This window comes from Ochotona curzoniae, unplaced genomic scaffold (assembly GCF_017591425.1).
Source record: "Ochotona curzoniae isolate NIBS_2020 unplaced genomic scaffold, NIBS_Ocur_1.0 contig_3520, whole genome shotgun sequence".
In the NCBI taxonomy this organism is placed as follows: Eukaryota; Metazoa; Chordata; class Mammalia; order Lagomorpha; family Ochotonidae; genus Ochotona; species Ochotona curzoniae.
The window spans coordinates 14,217,602-14,236,552 of record NW_024465894.1 but is presented as its reverse complement, the minus strand read 5'-3'; the positions used below and the strand labels follow the sequence as shown (position 1 = coordinate 14,236,552).

At 39.9% G+C, this 18,951-nt stretch overlaps 1 protein-coding gene across 2 annotated transcripts in view; it reads left to right on the top strand.

Moving 5' to 3' along the window:
• ITCH (itchy E3 ubiquitin protein ligase) overlaps positions 1-18,951 on the top strand; it is an 87,637-nt gene that overhangs the window by 59,033 nt on the left and 9,653 nt on the right. For both annotated transcript variants that reach the window (XM_040981615.1, XM_040981613.1), the window contains exons 13-21: positions 2,769-2,853; positions 6,283-6,411; positions 7,579-7,651; positions 8,799-8,870; positions 10,935-11,023; positions 14,525-14,684; positions 14,858-14,991; positions 15,331-15,471; positions 18,315-18,435. In XM_040981615.1, the coding sequence (XP_040837549.1) occupies positions 2,769-2,853; positions 6,283-6,411; positions 7,579-7,651; positions 8,799-8,870; positions 10,935-11,023; positions 14,525-14,684; positions 14,858-14,991; positions 15,331-15,471; positions 18,315-18,435 (1,004 nt within the window). The remainder of the gene's footprint in view (positions 1-2,768; positions 2,854-6,282; positions 6,412-7,578; positions 7,652-8,798; positions 8,871-10,934; positions 11,024-14,524; positions 14,685-14,857; positions 14,992-15,330; positions 15,472-18,314; positions 18,436-18,951) is intronic.

The following is an 18,951-nucleotide window of genomic DNA, read 5'->3' as shown; positions in this document are numbered from 1 at the left end:
ACCATCTTGTAAGCACACAGGGAATAATTTTTAACACATGTCCACCTTATAGAGGCTAGAGAAAAACAAATGTTTCTGGTTCAGTAATGTAGTCTAATAGGGCTTTGTTGAGGGTGGTTTGCTTATTACGTATAAAGGGATTTTTCTTGTCTTTGTAATTGACACAAGGAAATACATGTAGTAGCCATTACATTCTGTTTTTACTAATTTATCATCAAGTTAAGAAGTCCTCTGATATACATTCAGGTCAGATGTTCATTAATTTTAGTGTTGTTTATCATATGATTTTTTTTTTCATCCAACAAACTAAGAAATCAACTCTACAGTCACAGCAGTTCCTCTCATTAAGTAGATAAGACTTTGGTTTCCAAGCATGTCTACCTATGAAATTTTGTTTTTCACACCTCTTCTAATAAATGCTGAAATAATCAGCATATATTTAGAAGATACATAAGCACCAAATTTGCTCTTGAATTGTTACCTTGCTTCATTTTAGCTTCTGTAAAGAAAATCTTGAATCTTGAAATCTGTACTTACATGATAGAAAAAAGATGAGCATCTGAGGCGCAGTAGGTTAAGCCTCTACTTGTGATGCCAACATAGCATGTTGGAGTGCTGGTCTGGGTATCCATTGATCCATTTCTGAATCAGCTTCCTGTTAATGCATGCTGAAAAGCAGCAGCAGATCATTCAAGTGCCCTTCCCCTGATTACCCACATTAAAGACCAGGATGCAGTTTCAGTCTCTAGACTTTGTCCTGACCTAACCATGGATGTGGACGGTGCTTGGGTGGTAGGTAGCCCAGTAGATAGAAGAAATCTTGAGCGATCTCTTCTCACTCTATCATCTCATTTAGTTTCTCAAGTATATGAAAATAAATATTTAAAAAGGTGAATATGGGCCTGGCGCAGGAGGCTAGTGGCTACAGTTCTTGCCTTGCATGCAGTGGGCCCATTTGTGTCCCAGCTGTTCTACTTCCCTTCCATCTCTCTGTTTATGACCTGCAAAAGCAGTAGAGGATGGCTCAAAGCCTTGGGATCCTGCACCTGCATGGGAGACCTGGAAGAAGCTCCTGTCTTTGGATCAGCTCAGTTCGATCTTTGCAGCCACTTGGAGAGTGAACCGGCACATAGAAGATTTTTCTCTCTCTCCTCTCTGTATAGCTGACTTTCCAATAAAAATTAATAAATCTTTTTAAAAATTAAAATGATGAGTACACAGTCATGCACTTAGGTTTTTTTTTTTAGGTTATAAAATTTCACATATTATTTTGATATTCATTTCCTTTTACTAGATTGTTGATTGATAGAGTTACAGAAACAGGGATAGAGAGACACAGAGAAGTCTTCCAACTGCTGGAATAGTCCCCCAAAGACTGCAATAGCCAGGGAAAGACTAAGCCCAAGCCATGACCCAGGAGCATCATCTGGGTCTCCCATGTGGGTTTTGGGCTCCAAGTATTCAAACCATCTTCTGTTGCTTACCCAAACACATTAGCAGGGAACTGGATTAAAAGTGGAGCAGCTGGAACTCCAGCATGTATCCATATGGCAAACCAACCCTGCAGTAGCAGCTTAATTCACTGTACCACAGTAAAATGCAATGATGTATTTTATTTAGTTACAAAAAATGACAATTTGAGACTGGAATTTTATAAAATCACTGTGACTGGGCCTAACACGATAGCCTAGTGGCTAAAGTTCTCGCCTTGCATGTGCCGAGATCCCATGCGGGCACCAATTTGTGTCCCAGCCGCCTTGATTCTCATCAAGTTCGCTGCTTGTAGCCTGGGAAAGTGGTCAAGGATGGTCCAAGTCCTTGGGTTCCTTCTGTGTGGGAGACCCAGAAGAAGCTCCTGACTCCTGGCTTCAGATTGGCTCAGCTCTGGTTGTTGCAGCCACTTGGGGAGTGAACCAGCACATGAAAGATCTTTCCTCCTCTCTTTATATAACTGACTTTGCAATTAAAAAAAAACTTTAAAAATAAATTCATTGTGATTGTAAAGAAGACATGAACTTGCCTTGTTTTGTTGCAGTTGTAAGCTTTGTGCTGTTTTTACTTCAGGACAGCCTTAGAATTGGTGACAACTTTCTGTGTTCCTCTCGTGGAATAACCTTTGTTAATATGTAGAATTTGTAAAGAGATGCAGAGTCCCATTTTTCTTGATGTTATGCACATTTGGAATTCTATTTCCATTTTAAGATTAGCTGATTTAAAAAGTAGTTGATATTTCAGGAATGAAGCCATTATAGTCACTAAAACTTTTCTTTAACCCTGTAATATCTGTATTACTTGAATTCTTGCAGCAGTGTGGGAAATATAATTAAATCTTACCACATACTAACTCAACAAGGTTTAATTTAAGACACATCCCAAATGTATGGATGATTAATTTAATAATGACTACGTTGTGGTTTAATGGGTAAGGGTGCCATCTGTGATGCCAGCATCTCATATGAGTACTGGTTTGAATCTTAGCTGATACTTCCAGTCCACTTTCCAGCTAATGGCCTGGGAAAGGTAGTGGGAGATGACCCCAAGTCCTTGGCCCCCACACCCATGTGGGAGACCTGGAAGAAGCTCCTGGCTCTTGGCTTCAGCCTGGCACAGCTCTGGCCATTTTGGCTATTTGGGGAGTGAACTGGGGGATGGCTGCTCTCTCTTTCTGAAACTCTGACATTCAAATGAATTATAAAGCTTAAATAAAAAAGAGGACTGGAAAAAGTCTATGCCAAATGCTAATGCTTTTGTTGTTGTTTTCGCTAAAGAAAAGAGAACTGACAGCAATGGCAGAGTGTATTTTGTCAACCACAACACCCGAATTACACAGTGGGAAGATCCACGAAGTCAAGGGTAAGAACTTTGTTACATATACCTCATAAAGCTTTCATCTTATCTCTGAGTAAGGTCTGAAGGTTGAACTTAAATAGGCCTTAGACATTAACCTGCGTACTTGGGAGAGAGAGAAAACTTACTTTATTTCATTTTTCATGTTGTTTACATAGTTGACAAGAATACAGGCCCATTAAGACCACTGAACAGGGTGGGGAGAGTTGAGGTATGGAGGAAGGTGGGTGGGAAAAAGTCTTCCAATTTTCCTTTTCTCCTTTTATTGGGCAGTATGGGGTAGGAAGCGGGGAGGAAATTGCTCCCAGTCTCCAAACTACATCAGTACTCTTGGATGTGGATGTATTGCTTGAGTGGTTTCGATAGTTTCAAGACGCCATTGGTTTCGCTGCTCCAAAGATTAAAAAAATCCTTCCAAGTTCCATTGGCTGAGTGAGTCCATCCTAGTGCATCCACTCACCCAGACATGGAGCCAAAGGTTGGAGAGTTGTCCAACCTATTCTGTTCTCCATCTTCCTACATGGCACTTGACACCCTCTTCAGGCCCAAATGAGCTGCCCATCTTGTTCCCCATTATGCATCTGGGCATCCTGCCCATTGCATAGGCTTCAGCAATCAAGGAGGCCCAGTCCCAATACATGTATTCCAAGGTCAGACCACAAATTCAATGATTCTTTCTGTGGCCAGTTTTGAGTCTAGTATCCTAGGTAAGGATTCCTCCAAGATACCTCACCTGGGGTGGCCCCAGACCTGACTCTTATATGTGTCAGCCACTGTAGGATCTGTTTCAGTCTATTACCCATATTAGCCTACTCACACACTGGTGATTGTAGTTGTTTGGTCTGTTACATCCCCAGCATCATGTCACATGCAAACCGACAGGTATGGTGGCCCAGCCCAGCTCAGCCTGCCACAGACCTAGGCCTTGTACACATCAGCAGGAACTGCAGCCTACTTGGGACAAATTTCAATAACTCTGACCAGGCCCATCCCCAGCCCTGGTTCCTACTTGTGCCAGTATGTGCAACTGACTATCTGATCTGTGCTGCATCCCAGTTGGGTGCTCACATACACTTTTGGATGTTGCAGTTTAGCCTAGTCCACCCCACCCTACGACCCAGTCCACTTGTGTGCTGACTGGTGCTTGATCAGCCCCTGGCCCTGGCTCTCATATGCATTCCAACAGGAACTGCAGCCCAGCAGAGAATTGCCCACAGTTTCCATATTAGGCCCATTTCTAGTCCCGGTTTTTGCACTTTCAAGAGGGTACTGTAGTCCAGTCTGACGTGACTTATGTCCTGTCCTAGCATTTGGCTGATGGATGCTATGACAAAGCCCAGCCAGTTGCCACTTATCCTGGCTCTTTCCCCACAGGCCAGCTCACACAGCTGATGACAAGCATAGCAGCCTTTCCTGGTCTGGCCTAGACTCAGCCCTGATTCTTACAGTCATCAGCAGAACAGTAGGGGAGTTGCCCAAAGTTCCCCAACCAGGCCCACTCCCAGACCCAGATTTCTGAAGGGCCATCAGGTACTAGGCCCTCTGCCTGGTATATTCTGCCCCCGCACCAGTCTCAGCCTTTGTGTATGCTGGTAGAGCTTGCGGCCCAACCTGCTCTACACCAAATTCCTGGTTGTCCCTGTGGGTGCTGCAGGCTGAACCAGCCTGACTTGGTTGCTATCCCAGTTCCCATGAATGTGAGTTCCATGGTCATGTCTAGCTTGGCCCACCACCATCACCAGCTTTTGAGTAAACCAACATGTATTACACTTCTAAAGTAGTGAGCCAATATATTTTCCCCAGAATCTGCCCTAAGACCCGGTTCTCTCACATGCTGGTCAGTGTCATGGCCCAGCCTAAAGTGTACATCCCAGTCCCCAATACTTACAGATACTGTATATTCCCACACTCTAGAATAGCTACTAAGTTATGAGAATATCTCTTGCCAGTTCTTTCTCATTGGATATGACTGTCATCATATGCTGTACAATGGTTTTATGTCCTCAGTCAAAATGACCCACAATAACCCCCACCAGTCCCACCCCTTGCCCTGGTTCCCCTGCTTGCCAGTCCGACATCCCATTCAGCTCTCATTCATGTCAATGGGCATTGAAGCCTAGTTCAGCCCAGCTAGCCATACTATCCAGCCCGCTCATTTGCTGGCAGGTGCCACTCTGTCTAGCCATGCTTATCCCAGTACTGGTTCTCATGCTCACCAGTTGGAGTGGCAACCCAAGAGGGAGATGCCTGCTGTTTCCCTACTAGGCTCACTCCCACGCCTGGATCTTGTACTCTCCAGGTGGTTCTGGACAGACACAGAGAGAGCTCCTCTTTACTGATTCACTTTGTAAATGTTTGCAGTGGTCAGGTTTGGGTCTGGCCAATCTAGGAACCAGGAGTTCAACCCAAGTTTCCCATATGGATGGCAGGAAGCCAACTACTTAAGCCGTCACCTACTGCTCCCCTGGGTGCGTATTTGCAGGAAGCTGGAACTTGAATCCAGGCTCTGCAGTGCTGGCACCCCAAACAGTATGTTAATTGCTGTGCCCCATGGTACTGTGGTACAGTGGTTTAAACTGTCATCTGCACTGCCAGTTCCCAAGTGGACATAAGTTTTGTAAAGCTTGAGAGAGTACCAGGTGGAGGACTTAACTTTTTTGTTTAAATTTATCTTTTATTTATTTGAAAGGCAAAGTTAACAGAGCAGAGACTCTTTATCTGCTGTTTGGCTCCCCAAATGCCTGCATAGCCAGGGCTGTGCCAGAATAAAACCAGGAGCCCAGAGAGTCTTTCTGATCTCCCACGTAGGTGCAGGGGTCCAAACATTTGGACCATTTCCCATTGCTTTCCCAGGCATATGAGCAAGAAGCTGGATCGAGAATAAAGTAGCTAGCACTTGACATGGAATGCCAGCATGCAAGCAGCGGCTTAGGCTGTCATACCACAATGTTGATCCCAGGATTTTAGATATTATCATTGATACCGGTGGAACAATAATGACACTTGCTGTTAGTTCTGTCTATGAGAACTAAAGAAGTAATTTTATACAGTTGGAATTTTAGATACTTTTCTAGCAATACCATATGAACAGAGCTAGAATGAGACTGGAAAGGTTAAATGGCCTTGAGAAAGCTTAGAGACAAAGACAGAATTAGGATATTACTGGGAACAGATGTGAAGACTTCCAAGGCAGAAATGGGCAGAGCTTTGTTGCTCTCATATGTTTCCGGTAGGTTATTGCGTAGTTGGAGAGCATAGGCCATGTAGGCAGAAAATGGAGAGGACTTTTGTCTAGTATACAACTAAGGATACTAAATTCAATAGTTTTTTAATAAGATTTCTGTTATATTTATGTGTATTTTTAGTTTTTACACAAGGTAAACAGTTCTTGATTGCATTTTATTTTCCTGTTTTGTTTTGTTTTTTTCCTTGTAGTCAGTTAAATGAAAAGCCCTTACCTGAAGGCTGGGAAATGAGGTTCACAGTGGATGGCATTCCGTATTTTGTGGACCATAATAGAAGAACAACCACCTACATAGATCCTCGCACAGGAAAATCTGCCCTGTAAGTTTTTAAAACATTGTAGACTGTGATTAATTTGTTTTTGTTATAAATATATGCATGAACAACAAATGAATATGCTACTGTTTCTTAAGTCAGCGTACCAATAGGGTTATGTAGCTAAGTCATCAGTTTTTGAGTCAGTTTGATTATTTGGCTGTAGAGGTTTAGGAGCTCTATATACAGACACGCGTCACTTAAGAGGATATGTTCTCTAACAAATAGGTTTTTGGGCAATTTCATTACTCTGTGAACATCATGGAATGGAAATACAGAAACATAGGTGATAAGAAATACACAAACCTAGATGATACAGCCTTCTGCACACCTAGGCTGCACACGCGTGTGCAATGATACAGCCTGTTGCTATTATGGCTTTGATGAATGAAGCAAAATAAGATTAACTCAATGCTAGGGAAAATGATACAATCAGGATATGTGGTAAGCATGAGATAGGAAGGTCTGCTGCAAGTTTGTCATTGCATTCCATTTATTTATACTGAAAAAATTATAAAAAGAGGGAGAGGCAGAGAAGAAAGCCATCTTCTATCCTGGTCCACTCCTCAGATGGCAACAGCTACCTGTTCTGGGCCAGGTTGAAGCCCTAAGTTTCACCTCTGTCTTCCACATTGGTGACAGGGACCCAAACACTTGGATTTCCTAAGCAATTAGAAAGGAACTAGATTAGAACTGGAACAGCTGGGACGTGAATCTGGACCCATTGGGATGTTAGCATCTCAGGCAGTGGCTTTGCATACTAAGTCACAGTGTCAGCACTCCATAGTGTAACTGTCTTATATAAAAAATTTTTTTAAAAATTTAGAACTATACTGACAATGAAAGAGTATTAATAAATACAGGGCCAGTGTTACAGGCCATTGTCATTTCGAATGCCAGAATTCTCTGTGTATTAGGAATATGTTGTACCACTTATTTTTGTATTCAATTGCTAAGTACCAAGATACATGTAATATTTTACTTTTCCTGAATATTATCTCTTACAAGTAGCTATATGAGTGTTTCAAGTTTGTGAAAAATGCAGTTAAGCAGTAGGTGTATTGTGCTGTGAATTCTCTTTGAAATCCATGCAGTTTTTTTATAATACATTTTTTTCTTGTGGAATTTAAAGACTCCTTCATAAATCACACATGAACCTTTCCTCTTCCTCAGAGACAATGGGCCACAGATAGCCTATGTTCGGGACTTCAAAGCGAAGGTTCAGTATTTCCGCTTCTGGTGTCAGGTTAGTACTGGATCTATATCTTTATACTCCCTATCCTTTGTTGTTTTCCATACATTACATAGTGATTGCTGAAAAAAATTAATTCATGAAGATGGGAGAATAAGAAATATTAGAATCTCTCCCCTGTTTTTTTTTTTTTTGTTGGAGCATATAAATAGATAATTTGTAGCTTTCTATCTAGAAGATTAAGTTTAAAGTGTCTTGAATAAAAGATATTGGCATTTCTTCCTCAGTATCCATTATGTTAATATTACAGATGTTTTCAAATATAAAGCATTCTATGGTGTATGAATTATTAAGCAGGTTCTTTCATATCTAGCATTTTATATAAATTATTTTGATACATATATATTCAAACATATGTACATTATATTCAGAGTGCTTCTTCCAGTTGTAACCATTTCTTGTGTATAATCTTTTTATTAAAATAGATATTTTTATTATAAATAAAATATTTTTATTAAATTTCTTTATGGATTTAAATAAAATATGTTAGCTAAAGTTTTAATATAGTTACAGTTTCAAAGTTTAAATTTTTGTAATTAAGTGAGCCCATGGTTAGAGAAGAATTTGAATTGACGTTTTGAAAATAAAAATTTTTATTTCTGGCCTGGTGTGGTGGCCCAGCGGTCCTTGCCTTGGGTGCGCTGGGAATCCCCTATGGGCACCGTTTCTAGTCCCGGCAGCTCCACTCCCTATCCAGCTCCCTGCTTGTAGCCTGGGAGGGCAGTTGAGGACAGCCCAAAGCTTTGGGACCCTGCACCCACGTGGAAGACCTGGAGAAAGTTCCTGGCTCCTGGCTTCATACTGGCACAGCACCGGCCTTTGCGGTCGCTTGGGGGCGCTGGTGAATCATCAGACAGAGGATCTTCCTCTGTCTTTCCTCCTCTGTGTATGTCTGACTTTCCAATAAAAATATTAAGTATCCGCGGGGCATATGAGATCTTGTTTCCTTTTGATTCTTATATATCAAATTGTAATTAGCTTGAATTGTCACAAATCTACTGTTAACTGATATTAAACATAAATTCATATTCATATAGCATGTTTGATCCTGACAGCAAAAGATAAGTAAAACTCTCTGCTTTGGGTTTTTTGATAGGCCATTTAATGGTGAGAGTTGACTTAAGTTATTCTTACATTTCAGCAACTGGCCATGCCACAGCACATAAAGATCACAGTGACAAGAAAAACATTGTTTGAAGATTCCTTTCAACAGGTATGGTCTCATTCACTCAGCTTGCCACTAGTGATTATACCAGGACCTCCTTTTTGTGCTTTAAACTTAATTTGGAGCTTCTTGAGTTTTTAAGTCTAAACTTGTTGCCAGCTACATTAGTGCTTAATATTTAGGAGCATGTAAATAGTGGAATGTGTGTGTTTTGCTTTTGAATATCAGAATAACAAAATGTTGAATGAGTTCGGAGTTTCTGTTTCTAAGGTTGTATGTATCTGATCTTAAGTGTATTCATGAGGGTATTTTAAAATATTTTTGGAAATGGAATTAAAAGAGGAATTTATTTTGGTGTAAGAATTTTGGAAATAAAGTATTGTACTTTCCACAGCTCTTTCTTCTTAATGAAAAAAGAAAAAGATTTGTTTTTATTTAAAAGAGCTACAGAGAGAGGAAAGACAGAGACCTTGCATCCATTGGTTCATTCCGCATATGGCCACATTGGCTGGAACTGGGCTACTCCAAAGCTAGGAGCCAGGAGCTTCTTCCAGATCTCCCACATGGGCACAGGGGCCCAAAGACTTGGGCCATCTTTCACTTTTGCTCTCTTACATGTATTAGCAGAGAGTTGAAAGTGAAGTGGAGCTGCTAGGACTTGAACCAGTAACCTTACAGGACACCAGCACCACAGTTGGTAGCTTAACCTACTGTGCCCTGGTGCTACAGCCCCTTCCTGAAGCTTTTTTAAGACCCTTCTCTGCATAAATTTTGTAAATTTTTGTATCAGAATAAACTTACTTTTAATCTCATTTAACCACAAAACTTTTGGAATACCTGCATAGAAGTAAGCATATAAACCTGTGAAGTTCTGCAAATAACTATGTGAGCACTGTGGGATTAGTAGAAAGCGAGAAGACTTACTGTTGTACTTAACATATTTACTAAATTTTTAAATTCAAAAAATGTTTATTCAGTAAAGGTAATTGACGACTGTCTTTAAAAAGATAAATAAGTAGCAGAGTTTTTCACTTTTGCTCGGAACCTAAGTTAATTCACTTGACGTTTAGTTTGCAAATACCACTACCGACCAGCTGCAATGAAACATTAAGTGATATTACGGGAAAAACTGAAATGGCCAGTAAAACATGAGAACAACTGGTTAATCCATGTATTGTGAAAATGTGTGGATGATTCATTATTTTCAAACATTTTTTAGTATTATTATAGTAGCTGTGGCTTCAAAATGTGCCAAAAAATGCAAAGAGAAAAGAACTTAAGATGGTTGACAACTTCTGGTAACTCTCCTTTAAAGCAGCTGCTCTGGCTGGAACCTCAGTTATTAATATTAAAGGGAGATCCAGGTGGCGTCCTGTTGTGTAGGAACAGACAGCTTTTCAGTTAGAATTTGAACTTGATTGGGACCATTGTATCAGCTTCTGCATCTCCAGGCTCTGACTGTGTGTGTGTGTGCACATGCGTGCACGTGTGCTTTGACACATTTATGTGAATCTGTATAGCATTGTACTGACCAAATTTTGCAAATAACTTGTTTTACAAAGAGAAAAACTAAATGACCTATCTGTTGCAGCTTAGTAATGGTTTTATTCTCTAATAGACGATCCTGTTAACCACCTCTATTTGATCATTTTTCCAGAAATTTGTAATTTGTCACTGGAAATGAGTTTTTAAAACAAACTGGTTTTCATTTCCAAGTTAGCCTATTAGCTGTTTAGTGTGTGCCGTGACCCAATCCTACTTAAACAAAAGGAAACAAAACATAGAAACCCCTTCCTATGTAACTGCCTAATCATTGCAATACTCAGGATAACTCTGTACTCTAAGCAGTTGATTTAGGTAGCTTTTAAGTCAATATTATCATAATTAAAAATGAATTGTATTAAGTATAAGCATGGAGTATATGTACTATATATAGGCATATAGACATAATGCAACTCTAATGTGTTTTTGTATTTGTGATATTCACTAGACCATAAATACTGCTTTATGTCATGGGAAATTGGTAATATTTATGAGGGAGATATAGAACCTGGAAGTGGTAGAATGGTATTTCCACAATTTCACCAATTGTTTTACTTTACTGTTTTATAGATAATGAGCTTCAGTCCTCAGGATCTGCGAAGACGTTTGTGGGTGATTTTCCCTGGAGAAGAAGGTTTAGATTATGGAGGTGTAGCAAGGTAGTGATAATATCAGTACTCAGAACTTAGTTACTTTCTTCCAAAGGTATCATTGTACTTTGCTTGCAAGTATTTTCTTGATTTTAAGTTTTAGGGAAATGTAGCAAATTATTCTGTCTTTATTTTATTGCAACTGTGGAATTTCAGCAAACACTAATTCAGCACTTTTGACATGATTACTAGTTTACTTCACCCATTTAATCCTCAGGATAATCCTGAGAGATACAATTCTTTCAGAGTTTTGTAGAGGGGCCTGGCTAAATCCTCACCTTGTAAACAGTGGTATCCCAAATGATTGCCTGTCCCAACTGCTCCACTTCCCATCCAGCTCCCTGCTTGTGACCTGGGAAAGCAGCAGAGGTTGGCCCAAAGCCTTGGAACAACCATGTGGAAGATCCAGAGGAGGCTCCTGGCTTCTAATTGGCTCCACTCCAGCCTTTGTGGCCATGTGGGGAGTGAACCAGCAGATGAAAAATCTCTCCTCTCTGTACATCATCCCTTCCAATAAGAATAAGTAAATCTTAAAAAAAAAAGAGAGAGAGAGAGAGAGAGGCTTATAGAGTTACCTAAGGCACACAATAAATTGTAGGGCCTGCATATAAACTTTGCATCATTTAATGAGTAAGCAGTGTTCATTCAATCATCTCGTGTGTATTCTAGAGAATACAAAAGCCCTACCTACAGTACTCAGATTTTCCCCAGTAATATAGTATTTATAATAGTTTCTCAATTTCCAGTTGAGATTAATATACCATGAGGATGTAGATGACTGTATAAAATAGGAGTTGCAAGTTTAATTTTTATGTATTTGCATTATATTTGAAAGGCAGAGAGAAGAGAAATCCTCAGTCTGCTGGTTCAGTTCTCACAAGCCTGGAACCAGGAGTCAAAAATTCCATGTGCATCTCCTGTTGCAGTGACAGGGACCCAAGTGTGTCTCCCAGGGTATCCATCCGCTGAAACTGGATCCAGAACGGAGAGGCTGAGATTCCAACCAAGCATTTTTATTTTATATCGAATACAGACATCTCCAGCTGTTTCATAACCGTGTAACCAAACACGCAAAATTCGTATCTGAACTTACTCAAACCCTAGAAGATAGCCTCAAGCAAAAAATTGCTTGTTTCGTAGCAGTGTATCACACCAGGTTAGAATTTGAGTGAGGCAGGCATGCCTTCATCCCTTATCCCAGCTTCAGCGGCTCACTGTTAATGTAGACCTTAAGAGGCTATGGTGCGGGCTCATGCAGTCTTTCCTGCCACTCTAACGGGAGAATTGAATTGAGTTCCTGGCCCTGGACTTTTCGGGAGTGTACTGGCAGATGGGAACTATCTGTCTCTCTTCTCTCTTCCTCCCTTTAGCAGTAGTAGTTGGAAAGACAAGGGCTTTGGAGTAAAGACTGGATTTGATAGTTTTTTTTCCCCATGGTTCAGTAGTATATACTTGGACAAGTATCACCTGTGAAATTTAATGTAGTATAGTAATACCTACATTTCTAGGACTATGATAAGGAGTAGAAACAGTATTTATTAATGACTTAATCACAGCCTTAATCTTTGTGTGCTCACTAACCAGACAGTATGTTTTAGTAGCTCTATGTTGTGTTTGGAAATTCAAATGACATGACTCCAAAATAAATGAAGTAATCACAGATAAATAATACATATGGGTTGTAAGTTAAGAATGGTTAGGGAGGAAGGCAGTCATTCCTGATTGCTGACTCCTGATGAGAAATTGATGAGGATGAACAGTTTGAAGTTTTTGCAGAGGACATGAACTAAAAGAGGTCTTGAACACAAGTGGATATACCACACCATACATACTGCTCTATATCTGCTAAGCCAGACTCACCTGTATTACAGTTAGAAACCATAATGTTAATATAGCTTGATCTTTTCACAGCATTTGCATTAGAACTTCTAAACAAATTTTTTGTTTTAAAGATTTATCTATCTTTGTTGGAAAGGCAGATTTACAGAGAGTAGAGAAGGATCTTTCATCCACTTCCCAAGTGGTCATAATGACTAGAGCTCAGCCAATACAAAGCCAGGAACCACGAGCTTGTTCCAGATCTCCTATTGGAAGATGATTAGAGAGCTATGAGCAGCCTCACTGGTGCAAAGCTATAATCAGCTGTATACCTGTGAGAAAGCTCTAGGAACTCAAGGATAAGGTTCTGAAGCAGTTGGAACAGAGAAGTGTGGACATAGCAATTCCCTAAGCCTCAAGCTTTGATAGCAGATGAAGAGAGGTGCTTCTTGCATGTGCTCTTTAATTATTAACAGCCTGCTAGAAAAGCACTATGTATTGATTGACATCCCTGCCCCTTGCATGCAGACACGAAAACTACATCCTGTTCTAGATCCTCCATTGTTGTGCTTATGTGACACTCAGTCTTTTATTTTTTTTTTTAAAGATTTATTTATTGGAAAGTCAGATATACAGACAGGAGGAGAGACAGAGAGAAAGATCTTCCGTCCGATGATTCACTCCCCAAGTCAGCGCAATGGCTGATGCTATGCCAATCAGAAGCCAGGAACCAGGAACTTCTTTCGGGTATCCCACATGGGTGCAGGGTCCCAAGGCTTTGGGCTGTCCTCGATTGCTTTCCCAGGACACAAGCAGGGAGCTGGTTGGGAAGTGGAGCTGCTGGGATTAGAACCGGCGCTCATATGGGATCCCGGTGCGTTTAATGCGAGGACTTTAGCTGCTAGGCCATGCCGCCAGGCCGACACTCAGTCTTTTAAAAATTTTTTGCTGTTAATGAACTTTGGCTATTGACCATCAGTCTGTAGTACCTGTGTATAATTATTGGCTCTCTGCACCAAGTACACCCACGTGGATGCAGGATCCCAAGGCACTGGACTGCAGTCCTCAACTTGCACGTGCCGGGATTTCATATGAGCACCAGTTCGTATCGGGACAGCTCCACTTCCCTTCCAGCTCCCTGTTTGTGGCCTAGGAAAGCAGCAGATTGAGTGGACAGAGGATCTTACTCTGTGTCTCCTCTCTGTAAATCTGCCTTTCCATAAAAAAAATAAATATATAAATAAATAATTTTAGGAGAAAAAAGGAAACTAACCAGCTAGGGCCAACCATGATGCATTAAGCTATTACCTGTTGTGCTGGCATCCTGTCTAGACTCTGGTTCAAGTTCTTACTGTTCCGCTTTCAATCCAGCTCCCTGCTAACACACTAGGAAAGCAGCAGAAGGTGACCCAAGTCCTTCGTTCTCTGCTGCATCCATGTAGGACGGTAGGAAGACTCCAGGATCCTGGCTCATCACTGTTCCAGTTTTGGGGAGTGAACCAGTGGATGAAAGATCTCCTCTGTGTAAATTGGTCTTTCAAGTCAAAACAAGTGAATCTTTAAAAAAAAAAAAAAGAAAGAAAGAAAAAATGAGCCAGTTGAGTAGGTTTGTTGGTGGTAGTACTGCTCTTTGATTTGTTGGCATGGTTACTTCTATGATTTTTTTCATCCTAAATTTTCTTTTGATTTCAGAGAATGGTTCTTTCTTTTGTCACATGAAGTGTTGAATCCAATGTATTGCCTGTTTGAATATGCAGGGAAGGATAACTACTGCTTGCAGATAAACCCTGCTTCTTACATCAATCCAGATCACCTGAAATATTTTCGCTTTATTGGGAGGTTTATTGCCATGGTAAGTGCAAGTGAAGAACTGTGTTTTACTTTGCTAGTTTAGCAATACTAGATTTTCTTTCTTGTGTCATAATATATAGTAGAATTTTTTCTAGTGGAGAATTCATCCAAAATTTTGAAATAAAATGACTATTTAATAGTTGTCTTAAATAATATTATGTTCTTTTTTCATAGGCTCTGTTTCATGGGAAATTCATAGACACGGGTTTCTCTTTACCATTTTATAAACGTATCTTGAACAAACCAGTTGGACTTAAGGACTTAGAGTCAATAGATCCTGAATTTTATAATTCTCTCATCTGGGTTAAGTAAGTTTGTTGCATTTAATTTTTAAAATACAAGAAAATAACAGCAAAAAAATTGATTTATTTGCTTTTATTATTGGATTGGTAGCTTATCCAAACTAAGCATATATTGAGTTATTGAATTTGAGTGATCTGTATGTCAGACTGTTTACTCTTCAGTATAAGTTTTCTAGAAATATGGCCAAGATTTTTAGTAGTAACATGACTCTAGAGAATAATCGTCCAATTTCTTGTGTTTTGATGTTGAAGCTTAATGTTGTTAGCTTAGAGGAGTTCTTTAAGGAATTTTGAATTGTGGTTGAATTAGCAGTTACAAAAATTGTACTAATTTTATTTGTGCAGAGAAAACAATATTGAAGAATGTGGTTTGGAAATGTACTTCTCAGTTGATAAAGAAATTCTAGGTGAAATTAAGAGTCATGATTTGAAACCAAATGGTGGCAATATTCTTGTAACAGAAGAAAATAAGGAGGAATATATCAGGTGAGAATGCTTTTCTTGGAATATAGCCTCTTGATAACTGCCTGGAGTTGGAGGCCAGCTCTCGCCGAGTTCAGAGCTGGAGAAGGGGGTGTGGATTTGAAGGGGAAAAAAAACACAGACACAGTCAGTTGGTGCCCTCTACTAACAGCTCAAGAAGCTTTTTTTATTTATTCAGGCACATTACAAGCTTCAACACAAACATTTAATTGTTCTGTTTTTACTTCATGATTAAGCAGGTGTTCTTAAAGATAATTTTGAAAAATACTGTGTTCGTTTCCTTCAAGGCACACTATTATTCGTTCTTTAGTAGTAGCCATTGAGTAACAGCCAGGACTCCAAGGCCAAGGTACATGGTGTTACCTACTAGTCAGTAATATGCGCCTACTACATTTCTATTTCTACAGCTGACCTATCAGTTAATGGGAAAAAAAAAATATGTCACAAGGGAAAAAGCATAAAGATTCTTGACAAAAGTTTGAAATATTAAATCTCCCTACAGTTACAGGCTCTACAACCCCATAAGCAGTCAAACAATAATTAAAAACATATCTCTTTAACATTAATAAAAACATCCTTTAATTACTCTGGCAAAAAAATTATAAAAGTCACCGAAACAGATGCATTTTCTGTGCTTTAAATAAATTGCAAAGAAAGGCTAGCCTTTAAGGTCACAGTAGCTGTATTTATCACCATAGCAGTATCAGCTCCTACTCCCAATAAGGATACACACCAAACCATTTTCTAGAAGGCATGCTACTTGTCTGGGTCAGGTTCCAGAGCAATAGTTAGGCACACAATAGGAGTTCCAGAAACAGCCTGGGCTGAATTGTACTACTGTGTGTATTAATTCTCATTAATTGTTAAAGATCCATTCACTAAGATTATCAGTAACATTAACTCCTAAGCTCACATCAGTTGCAAAAACTGTCTCAAAAGGACATACAACAATGCCTCAGTAGATTACCGAATTCTTAGTGGCATGGTTAAGTGTCCACGCAAAGGGGGTGACACTGCAATGAGGTGGTTGGAGAGACATCCTCCAGGCCTTGCCATACAGCAGGAAGCTCCTTGTGGCCTTGCCAACAGAGGAACTGTTCTCTTTACACCTCTGCAATGACCACACTCCCTGCATGGACCCCAGCATCCTAGAAAGTAATAGATGATATTTTTAAAATTTGCTTTTCCATTGATTATTACCCTACGTAGCCAATTATTTCTTCATTTCTAGTTTCAGCCCGGAAGTGGGAATTATAACAATTTGAATTATCCTGGGCTAATTTTAAATATCAGTTCTGCACTCACAATACCATGTGTAAAAACTTAATTTGTATGCAGATATTTTTATAGGAAATATAGCAACAGATAAAATTTATAAGTAAAGTTATTTATTGTGTGTTCAATCTGATGTTTTATTTTAAAATTTGTTTTTATTGGAAAGGCAGAACCACAGAAAGAGGAATCCTCCACTTGCTGGTTCACTTCCCAAATGGGCTCAAAAGCCATAGCTAAGCTGATCTGAAGCCAGGAGTGCAAGAACCCAAGGAGCTGATCCTTCTGCTGCTTTCCCAGACCACATGCAGGGAGCCAGATAGAAAGTGCAGCAGTGGAGAACTGGTGTCCATATGGGATGCTGGTACTGAAGGTGGATTTAGCTGTTGAGCCACCCTGCCAGGCCTTAATTTGATGCCGTATATTAACTCATTGGTCTCAGGAGTTACAAGTTCATTCATATCTTTGCAACACCAGTTATATTCAGCGGAAGTTAAATTTAACATATATGCTTTTTCTCATTTTTTGGTTTTGTTTATTTAAAAGGCAAAGCATGGCTGGCATTGTATTTTGATAAGTAAAGCTGCTGCCTACAATGCCAGTTTGTATCCCAGCTGCTCCTGCTTTCCCAAGCCATTAGCAGGGAGCTGGATTAGAAAGTTAATCTTGGGCCTGGCGCGGTGGCGCAAGTGGTTAAAGGTCCTCGCCTTGCACTCCCGGGATCCCATATGAGCGCCGGTTCTAATCCCGGCAGCCCCGCTTCCCTTCCAGCTCCCTGCCTGTGGCCTGGGAAAGCAGTCGAGGACAGTCCAAAGCTTTGGGACCCTGCACCCGCGTGGGAGACCCGGAAGAGGCTCCTGGCTTTGGATCGGCATAGTATCGACCCGTTGCGCTGACTTGGGGAGTGAATCATCGGACGGAAGATCTTTCTCTCTGTCTCTCCTCTCTGTACATCCGCCTTTCCAATAAAAAAAATAATAAAAATAAATCTTTAAAAGAAAGTTAAAACAGTGAGATACATATGGGATTGTGTGGGATGCCAGTACACAGAGCATTAACCTAATGATTTAACTCTTTTAAGATGTGTGTGTGTGTGTGAAAATTAGAAGAAAGGCAAGGTTGACATATAGAATATAGTACAAACTTTTATTCAAAACCGATTACAAGGAGGAAGAGAAATAAAAAAAGATGAGACCATATGTGAACTTGTTTTAGATTTAATTAAGTCATGGATTCCATTAGGATGGTCGGGATTTGAGCACTGATTATTTGATATTAAGGAGTCATTCACTGTTTTGGTACATTATGATTTGATTTTGTTTTGAAAAAGAGACCTCATCTTATAGAGACAATACTAAAATAAGTATTTTTTAGAATGGAATTATATCTGTGGAATGAGGAGGGGCATAGATAAAGTAGGATTGTCATTGTGTTAACATTCCATGCATGTACAAAGCAGCTCCTTAAACTCTATTGTTTTGTTTGAGACTTTTCATAGAAATGTTTAAAAATATCAATCATCAGAATTTATCACATGTTTAAACCTTCTGATAACTTTTATATTTCTTTACCAGAATGGTAGCTGAATGGAGGTTGTCTCGAGGTGTTGAAGAACAGACTCAAGCTTTCTTTGAGGGCTTTAATGAAATTCTTCCCCAGCAATATTTGCAATACTTTGATGCAAAAGAATTGGAGGTAATGAATATTTTTTCATTCTCCTGCATCATAGTGATAAAACAATATCTCTAGGTTTCACTTTTTAATCCTTACAGTGGCAGTAGTATTTTTTTTTATGCTGGCAAGATGTTTTGAAGTATCCCCAGTAGTAAAAGAAAACACGATATTGGGTTAAGTTGCTACCTGCAACACCAGCAGGTGTTGCAGATGGACCAGATGTGTGGGGCCCTGGCGTTATGTGGGAAAACCAGATAGAGTTCCTGGTTCCTGGGTTTGTCCTGACTCTGCTCCGTCTCATTTGATGAATCAGCCATGTGGAGGAGCTCTGTCTTTCTCTTTCTTCCTCCTCCTCCCTCCGTGCACAGGCACATGTGGGTATATGCTTCTCGTTCTCTCTTTCTCCCTGTGAAGTAAATAAAAAAAACAATAAGAGAGGCATGGTTTATCTAAAGATGAAAGAATATCATCCCTATGAAAAATATTACTGTGAATGTTTCTCTTTGTTCTCTTTTATAAACGGATGAGTTAAAATGA